The sequence below is a fragment of the Ailuropoda melanoleuca genome, chromosome 2 (genome assembly GCF_002007445.2).
Source record: "Ailuropoda melanoleuca isolate Jingjing chromosome 2, ASM200744v2, whole genome shotgun sequence".
Classification (NCBI taxonomy): Eukaryota; Metazoa; Chordata; class Mammalia; order Carnivora; family Ursidae; genus Ailuropoda; species Ailuropoda melanoleuca.
The window spans coordinates 28,432,315-28,441,805 of record NC_048219.1 but is presented as its reverse complement, the minus strand read 5'-3'; the positions used below and the strand labels follow the sequence as shown (position 1 = coordinate 28,441,805).

Below are 9,491 nucleotides of genomic sequence, written 5' to 3'. Positions count from 1 at the left end.
TGGTGAGAACACACATGCAAGGACAAGCTGGGGCTATCAGAACTGGGGCTTCACACCAGGGGTAAGGGAGGAAGACTTCAGGTCTCCAACCCAGCCCCACGGTTGTCTTTTCACCCAGGCTGGCACCCTAAAGGTTCCAGGAAAGATGCTGGATTCATCAGATCACAGGCCTATAGAACTGAGCAATCCTCCCCTTTGTGGAGTCCTGTGGACATGGACTCCAGCAACAGGACACTGCCCTTCTCAGCAGGCCAGAGCTTCCCATCTCAAACCCCACAGGCTAAATAAACATCCGGTTTCCTTGCACTGGTCTGGAATGTGATGGGAGTCCATGCAGTCAGATTCTCATACCTCTCTGTGTGCGTTGATCGGAAATACTTTGATTAATGGATCTTGGTTGAAAAATCTTTCAAAACATGGAGTCTACATACAATAAAATAAAGTGTATTGAAAAAGTAGGGGTACTGATTCAGCCATACTTGGCCACATGGACAGGCCAGGATCCAATGAGGGCAGGGGGAGTGAGGTCACCTGGAAGCCAGGGCTCCTGCAGTGCTATGGACCCAGGAGTGGGGGGACCTTCCGCCTCAAAGCCAGGCTAGTCCAAAGTCACATCATCAGGTCCAGGTCCAAGGCTGACCTACAGGCCTTGGCATGCTTATGTCGGCCCCGCTGAAAGAACCATCTATAAAGCAGTAACTGAAACATTCCTGTGACTGTATCCTGCTCCAGTGCCTTCCAGCAGAGCAGGCCCAGGCCCAGCCACCGCACTGATGTTGGGAGAACAGGCGAGTATCACATCTCGGCAGTTGTCCTGCCACTTACCCTATGAGGATGCTGGGACACCCCTGCCTACTGGCCAGGCGGGAAACAGGTCGCCCTGTTCTCTTGAATGCCAGTCCTTCCCTGGACAGAGAACAGGACACAATCTCTCACCCAGAATCCTTCACTCCAGGCCCCCTACTCTCTGCACCCCCCCCCCCACTGGGAGTGCCTACTCCTTTAAGATGGCATTGAGACCCCAACTTCTCCAGAAGGCTTTCTCTGACCACCCCCACAGCTGGGTGAGGGAAACTAAAAGAAATCTTTATATTTGGGGTCTGCATCAGATTTCCTGAAAAGGTCTCCACTGCTTAAAAAAAAAAAAAAGTGGTGGTAATACCAACAATAATGATAGTCAAAAATCTAGTAGCTTGGCCCAAGCCTCTCACTTGCTAACAGAGGCAAAGGGAGAGGGGAGGTAGGCCCCGACCTGACCTCTTACCCAACACCTTCTACAAGGATTTAAAGAGAGAATAAACCTGCCACGACAATTTCCATTGCTTATTTTATTTCAACAGTCAACTGTCCCCAGAGAAGAAATGGATACAGAGATGATTTAGAAGCACCATTCTACTCTCCGAGAACTGCATCAGTGCTTATGAACAGCCTACTTTTTAAAGTCGGCAATCACTGTAAAAATATCAAATAGTCAAACTTTAATGGAGTTTTTTTTAAACCAGAAATGATGCCTAGAGTGGCTGAAACTTTTGGAGGGGAGATGAAGCAGCCCCAGCGGTCAGAATGCTTAGTGAAGCCCCTTGATGAAGGGGCGAGGGGCGGTGGCCAGGCAGCCCACTCGAGCCAGAGCGGCAGGGAGGGACGCTGCAGAACCCGCTGTCAGCGCCCGTGGGCCCGCTGCCCATACCGGCCACCTGGATGTGCTGGGGGCTTGGTGTCTGTGCTGCCCCCAGCGGGGACCACACAGAGGCAGAAGCAGAAGGCTGAATTAGTGCCCCCTGTCCTGGAGCGGGGCCTGAGGAAATCAAAGACCGTATCCGGGAGTGAGTTTAACAACAGAACCACCCAGACTCGGTTAAATTCATTCCTAAATGTGAGCTTCCACCAGCCCCGCAATCCTCAGAGCCCTGGCCCTCCCCTGCTAACCATCCTCCACACTCCTGGTCAATCCCACGTCTCAGGATTGAGAGAACTTCAGAAATCACCCTCCTCCCTCCTGTCTTGAAATGGAAATTAACTGCCATTTTATACCTCCCACTCTCCTTCCTCCCTACACATCTCCGAACACGGACAAGAACATCACTGCTGTAACACCCCCAAGCCCCCGCCCCGCTGGCCCAAGTGCCTGGGCCTAGTCGGACGGCTCATGAGAGGGCGGCTGGCTGGGCTCACGGGGCGGCGCCTCTGGCACCTCCGCATCTTGGTCCTGGTCGTCTGTGAAGGACAAAGAGGAGGAGCTGCATTTACTAAGAGGGGGATGACCTACTTCCAGATGTAAACTTTCCATAAGGCATTCTCACCATTCCCAGCCCCGTGGAGAATGCCTTTGCCTTTCCTTGGCTAGGTGTCCGGACACTGGCCGCCCAGCCCCAGCCCCGTGACACGGACACCAGCTGAGTGGCGAGAATCAAGCCACCCCGCAGCTCTGAACCTCCGCGTCTTTCTGCCCCACAACACCATGTCAGCAAGGGGAGGAGGGCAAACCGTCAATAAGAACGACCGCTAACGCCGTCCTCGGGTTCGGGCTGTTTAGTCCTCAGAAGCACCTGCTGCGGCAGGGACCATCAGCCCGCTCGACAGAAGGGAAGCTGAGGCACAGGGAGCGAGCGGACTTGCCGCAGGTCCGCTAAGTGCCGGAGCCAGGACCCACGCCCAGGCTGTCTGGCTCCGCGGCCAGCGTGCTTCCAGCCACACACCATCCCTCCACCCTGGGGACCCAGGCGTCTCCCACGCAGCAAGTGGGCAACAGGCCTCACTTCCTTTTCCTAAGGAGCCTCAGGGAAGGACTGAAAGGAAAAAACGTCCTAGAACGTTTAACGCGGCAAGAGCCCTCAAAGAAAACCTAAAGCATTTTTCCATCCAAAATGTCAGTTGACGTCCCAGTAAGCCTGTGACAGGATCCATTTTTCAGACGACAAGACAGGCCTAGCCCCGGGTCTGTTTCTCTCCGCAGAGTGGCCTGAGGCAGAGCAGGCATCCCTAGCAGCCCCGGCCCAGCTCCAGCCGCTGCTCCAGGCTCGGCATCTGCTCATTCCCTGGCCAGAGAGGCCCCAGCCCAGCCAGAGAAGCCTGGCACCCCTGGTCTTCTGAACACATCGCGCGTGCCATCCTCCACATCTCTGCCCACAGGCGCTGATAAGGGGAGGGAATTAGCATTGCACCCAGAGCCAGAGAGAATTCTGTTGAAATCCAAGGGCTGCCATCTGCCATTTACATATGCAAGAACCTCTCTGGGCTCCATTGGTTTTCTCACCTGAGACTGGGGACCCCCCTCACTTAGATGCTTGCAGATGGAATAAAGGGAGGGGTGTAAGGAAAGAGCTCACCCCTGGGCCCAGTGCATTTTAAATTCTGCTCTCCACTTCCCTTCTCTATAGAATAGGCCCCCTTCCTCCAGGAAGTTTTCCTGGTTCCCCAGAAGCTGGCGGACTGGAGCCCACTTACCAGTGGCTTCCTTGTCTGTATCAGACAGGACAGTGAGAGAGAAAGACGCAGGTGGCGGTGGCGGCGGCAGCGGCGGCAGGAAGTGGAGCGCAGACAGGAAGCCTGGCGGGAGGAACTGAGGCTGCGGCGGCTGTGGCGGCGGCGGCGGGTAGTAGCTGGGCTGGAAGTCTCCCACCGGCTCGGGCACCTGCGGGCACACGCAGCAGAGAAGCCAGACAGGCTGGTCCAACAGATCTGACTCCTCAATGGGGGGGGGGGTCCCCAAGGGGAAGATTCACCTGGGCGGCTCCCGCACCTGGGCACAGGGCACTTGGGACAGGGTGCTCGGCAAATACCCACCAAATGATTAAGGCAAGAAGGAATTCAGGCACATCTCAGGTGAGCCCGGGGAACAGCCACACAGTCACACTGAGCCCTTTTGTATATGCGTAGACCCGGGACCTCCTTCCACCCTTATGACCCCAGGAGAGAGGTTCTAGTACCCTCCTCACAATAATGACGACAGTGTCCGTGAGGCGAAGCTTCAGGCCCAGGGCCACAGAGCTGGTAAGTGGCAGAACTGCATCTGTCAGACTCCACTGCCCCGTGCTGCAGAAGGGTCCCAACGCATCCCAACCCCTCGTGCTCCCTTTTTCTGATACAGCTAAGGACTTAGACTTGAGAGTCAGGGGGCCTTTGGAGGCCCTATTCCAACACAGAAGGAGAAGAGCTGGGTGTGGTACAGCCGTTCCCAAGGCAAGGGCAGCTGGGAGACCTCAGCAAAGCAGCCTCAGTGGGCAGCCCTCCATGTGGCTGCTCCTTCTGAACGTGGAAGCCATGCTCATGCCACAGGACCCTAAGGCTGGAATGGGGGCATCTGGAGTGAGGACTACCCAGCTCAGAGCCAAACAGAGAAAGACATGAACGCAATAAAAACTCATAATAAATTTCAGATGTAGTTCCTCTTATTTACTTCTGCATCCCGAAACTTCAGAGCACTTAATAAGCTGTGTTCTGGAGAACCCTAGTGTCCTATAAGATATTTTATGTGCTCTTAAAAGTGTTCTTTGACAAGGGAGTTTGAGAAACCCCACGCACTGCCCCCGCATCGGTGAGTCACACATGAGCACATTAAAGCCTTGAGGCAGTCTGCAAAAATCCCTGTAGATTAACCCAGCATTTCCTAACAAGGAAGGGAAGAAAGCCCACCTTCAAGTATCTACTACGTGCCAGACCCTGTGCCAGGCACTTTCCATGCATTACACATTCTCCGATCTGTCAATGGCCCTGTGAGATAGGTACCCTTTCCCCTACTGTCCAGGCTGAGAACCTGAGTCAGACCCTCAGAGTTTCGATGGCTTCCCCAGGCCATATGGCTAGTAAACAGCGGAGGTAGGATTGGATCCCAGGTCTGTCCAACTCCAAGCTTGTGCTGTTTTGTGGGAAGAGAACAGAGGAAGTGAAGAAGCAGCAAATGGGGCAGGGACAGGAATAGGAGGCTGAAGACATCTCTGGGGAGTATCTCAGAGCCCAGGCAGGGGGCAGCAGGACAAGGATGAAAGCAATTCATAGGCTCTTGGGTTTGAGACAGCTTCAGAAATAAATGCCTGATCCTCTATCCAGACGTGAAGGGGGTGGGAAGGGGGATTATTAGTGCTTTAATTCCAAGCTACTCAGCCAAGTCTCTCCCTGGATCACAGCTCCTGCCTGGGGCCTGCGGTGGCAGCTCAGGCCCAGATAAACCAACTGAGATCACACTCTTAACAAAGGCCGTCTGGCAAGCCTGTCAATCAGAGCTCTACCCTGGACGCCAGGCTCCATCCAAGCTTCTGTGTGAGCAGACGGTGGGTGCGTGCTCCACTTGGCCAGAGCCCCCTCTTTGTGTGAAGGCTGGAGGCGTTGTGCTCTCCTTGGGCTGCAATGGGGTGGCCAGCACCCACAGAGTTCAGATATGGCAGGGGAGGTGGTGAGAGTCAAGGGCCATGTTTGCTCTGCCTCTGCCTGACAGACATACCTCGGGGAGTTCCAGGGCTCCAGAGCTGGGGTGACTGCTCTGTTACTGACCAGCTACGTAATTTGAATACCTGGCCCTCCCTGCCCAGTTCTGTGACCATGAACAAATACTTAGCTTCTCTGAGTCTTCTTCCTCTACTCCAAGTGGGGTGGCACAGTATACCCTGATGGCTCACAGAAGGATCAATAGGCACCCTGGGAGAGTTTTCAAACTCTTTTCCCTTGAATCAATGGAAAATGACTTACGTAAAACTTTACAATGTCTAAAACAGACAGAAAAGATGCTGCTGGGCTGCAGCCAGAGTGGGGACCCAGCGCCGTGTGCCTGACCTGTGTGGACACACCTGGGGGGGCATCCCACTGGCTCCGCTCTGCAGCTAAGACTCTCAGTCGGTATGTAAATGTCACATGTTCCTTTCTTCTCAATCACTTTCCCCATTAAACAAAAAAGCCTGCTCTGTCCTCACTCCACCCAACAAAAACATCTCTCTAACACCCAGAGTTAGGCATTTAGCTCTGAGGAAGGGAGGAAAGGTAATGGTGGTCTATGTTTCCGTGAACGTGAGCTGCATTAGAACCGACCTGCCCCACAGGTCCAGCCTGATGGGGCCGAGTCAGGACTGGTTACCCAGGCCTCTGACTATCCTGAAGTCCTGACAGGCCTCAGGGTTGCCAAAAGGGAAAGGGCTTTTAACTACTCTAGTCTGGAAGGAGCTGGTAACCAAGACCACAAAAGCTGGTCACCCCGACTTGCACCTCACACAACAGGGACGGCCTGACTCTTACTTACTCAGTATTCAAAACTCCAAGCTTAAAGAGCACAGCAGTTAGTAAAGGACCAGGGATCTTACAAAAAAATTAAAGCTCATCCATTCTTTCAATGAGTATTTCCTGAGGTGACAGGTATTTGGGGGAAGGTTTCCCTACTTTTCATGACTAAGCTTCAATTCCTCCAGAAAGCCGCCTGAAGTCTCAAGTGGCACATACTTTGGGCAGGGGACCTATGTCTGCTCCGGGCTCTGCCCTCGACTGTGGTGCAAGGACAGTGAGACTTCCCTCCTGGTGCCCAGCAAAATGGAAGCACCCTTCCGGCCCCAGCATGCCATGAGTCCAGGCTGACAGCCACTCACTCAGTGGGTGGTACTGTGCGGTTGTCCCCCAGGTTTATCTGAGATGTGTCTGCGTTCCTTCTTGTCTGATCCCCCAGCTCTGAAAAGCACACACCACAGCCCAGCCAGCCAGGCCAACTTGGTTACACGCGAATGGACTTGCCTACATGTGTGCACTCTGAGAGGTGCGCGCTGCACAAGGTCAATGCTGTATCCGTGCCACCAGTGCTCACGGCCTGGCACAGACTGGCCCATGGGTTTGCTTCCTGGGACTGAGGATCCATAAGAGCAATAGGGCATCTGGGATAAGGAGGAACCGGGAAAGGAATGGGGATGGGACTTACCAAGGCTCCTCCATGGAAGTGGCTGCAGGACACATGCCGGAAGCCCCGCTGCAAGGGGATGCCTGGAGTTGGGGATCCATCCTGGTAGCCCAGTGGGAATGGGCAGTAGGAATGCATGTTGGAGCAGCTGGGGTACAGCTTGGAAGGCTCTCTCTCCAGGTACTCGGACCCCACCACACAGTCTGAGCTGATGCTCAGAGGAAGCCCTGAAAAGGTAAGCAAAGAAGGAAGTGTTAAAAACACACAGAGCTAGAGAAAAGAACATCACATCACTGTACAAAGGAGCAGTACAACACTCAAAGCCACTTACAAAGAACTCCCACATCCATTATGCTTTTGATCCTCCCTGCTTTTTAAGCCCTTCAGCCTTGTCCCACTGCTCTTAGAACAAGTCCTTGGCACAGCCATAAAGCCCCATGAGGCCTGGGTCCTGCCTCCACTCCAGCCTCCTCAAGCACTGTAACCTAGCAGCTTCTCCTTTCTCATGAACTTCAAGGCCTTTGCACATGCTGTTCCCTCAGTTTAGAAGGCTTTTCCCCCCTGACCCCACTGTGCCTCAGTAAGTCCTCCGTACTCAGTTCTTGCTCGTCCCTCAGACCACAACTAAACCATCAATTATTAGAGCTCTCTACATTGATTTGCACAATTCCTTGACCAGCACTCTCCCTCCCACAAGGACAAGATCTTTGAAGGCAACAAATGTGACTTGTCCCCCTTCACCTTTTCATCACTAGTGTTGGCTCACAGGTGCTCAGTCCCTGTTGAGATGGAACAGAGAAAGGCACTGAGTCTGTAGAAAGGTATCTTCTAGAATTGCTGTTTCAGGTCTGTCTTCCCCCTCTAGTTTCCTGGGAACCTAAATTCCCCTAGAATGTCCCAGAAGGCAGAAATGGCCTTCAGAGAGCATCCAGGCCAATCCCCTTAGCACAGAGGGGAGAGACTGCCACGGAAGGAAGGGGCTTGCCTAAGGTGACCGAGCAGTCTCCCAGTCTCCTGTGCTCTTTCTACCATACTGCCATAGAGAAAACCACAAAAAAAAAAAAAAAAAATCACGTGTCGGCACCCCAAAAGAGCCTCAAATATGTATATGACTTGAAACTGTACTTTTAATACTGAAAATCACCAAGACATAAGGAACCATGTAATTTACGCATATGGTGGGAGGGGAAGAAAAAGAGGCAATGTATCACTTGACTAACTCTTCTCCAGGGGAGCGCAGAGAACTGCTTCCTTCCCACTCCCTGGGAAGGGGCGCGAAGTGGTGCGCAGACGCATTGGACCAGGGCCCTTCCAAAGGAAGTTGGCTGGGAGGAGCCTCCAGCAGGGGAAGGGAAAGAGTGCGCAGGCGCAGTCATCGTTGCGCAGGCCCGCCCACAGGGGCGTGGGGAAGGAGGCGCCACCAGCCCAAGAAAAGGGCGGGAAGAAGTGCGCAAGTGCAGTAGGGCCGTCTTGCTAGGGCGTCTTTCGGGAGGAGGAGCCACAGCTAAGGCGACTAGGGGCCATTTTCTTTCTCCCAAAACGGAAAGGCAAGAAGCTAAATGTTAAAAGCCACCAAAACCACCCATTCCTTTCCAGCTCTCTTTTTTGCCTTTTTGCAAAATGGCCCCCAGCCCAAATAGAGAACGGTTCCCCACAGCAAGAGTACCTCTGAAAGCATTTACCCCACCCACCCCCGTCCCAAGGGCCCATCCCGGCACCATCCAGGGTGGCCTGGGACGCCACCGCGGGGCACGGGGAGGCTGCAACCCGGAGAGGCATCACGGGCGGGGCCGGGCGAGGCCACGCGGGGCCCGGGAATCTTACCGAAGTCGGTGAACGCCGGGCTGGGCACGGTCCGCAGCGGCCTTCGCAGCTCCAAGCGGCCGGGATAGCCCTTGCCTGCGGCCTCCGCCCCGAGCTGGGGCCCCACAGAACTGGGCATGGCCACGGTGGCTGGCTCGCTCAGCCCCACCTGGCCGCGGCTGCCCAAAACTGGCTGGAAGGCGCTCGGGCCGGGGCTTGGGCCCCGCGGGGGCCTCTCAGGGAAGCCTGCGGTCACGCGGCACTCCGGGCCTAGCTCCCGGTCTCCCGAAACGGCCAGCGGAAGCAGCTGGCGGAGGCTCGAGCCCGGGGCAGCGGCCGCAACCCCGGACAACAGCTCCAGCCCCTGCGTGCCGAGGGCCATCTCCTGCTCCTCCTCAGAGGCCTGCTTCTTGAGCACCTTCTGCGCTGCCATAATCTTCTGGCGCTCACTGATCAGGTAGCACTTCTCGCAGGTGCACTGCTTCCAGCGGCACTTGCCCGCGTGGCCCTTGACCGGCACCAGGAAACCATGGTTCCGGCACCGCGAGCACTTGGGGGTACGCAGCGTCTTGTCGGCCAGCTTGGCGGGGTCTGCCTTCATAGCACAACCGCCACCTCTGGAAGCTGCGGAGCGAGTGCAGCGAGGACGAGCGACGCCCCACAAGTCTCTGGTGCTGGGGACTTGGATACATTTGTAACAAAGTGGTTCTTAGTAGGTCCCGGGAGCTGCACCGGACCCTTGCATTTTCCCTCCTTTTTTGGAGTGCAAAATTTGGAGACTGTGTGTGTCTTAACTACATGCAACGGATTGAGTTGAATA

At 54.9% G+C, this 9,491-nt stretch overlaps 1 protein-coding gene across 1 annotated transcript; it reads right to left on the bottom strand.

Moving 5' to 3' along the window:
• Positions 1–429: 429 nt before the first annotated feature.
• Positions 430–9,290, bottom strand: DMRTB1 (DMRT like family B with proline rich C-terminal 1). The gene is made up of 4 exons (XM_034652931.1): positions 8,693–9,290; positions 6,890–7,095; positions 3,445–3,631; positions 430–2,214 (listed from the first exon to the last, which is right to left on the bottom strand). Exons 1-4 carry the CDS (start codon positions 9,270–9,272, stop codon positions 2,132–2,134), a joined length of 1,056 nt encoding a protein of 351 aa, XP_034508822.1. The 5' UTR covers positions 9,273–9,290; the 3' UTR covers positions 430–2,131.
• Positions 9,291–9,491: the final 201 nt, after the last annotated feature.

Coding starts and splice junctions, on each gene's coding strand:
- DMRTB1 (XM_034652931.1), bottom strand. CDS start 9,272: ATGAAGGCAGACCCCGCCAAGCTGGCCGACAAGACGCTGCGTACCCCC. Junction 7,096..8,692: donor CCCGGCGTTCACCGACTTCG/GTAAGATTCCCG, acceptor TTACCTTTTCAG/GGCTTCCTCTGAGCATCAGC. Junction 3,632..6,889: donor ACTTCCATGGAGGAGCCTTG/GTAAGTCCCATC, acceptor GTGTGCCCGCAG/GTGCCCGAGCCGGTGGGAGA.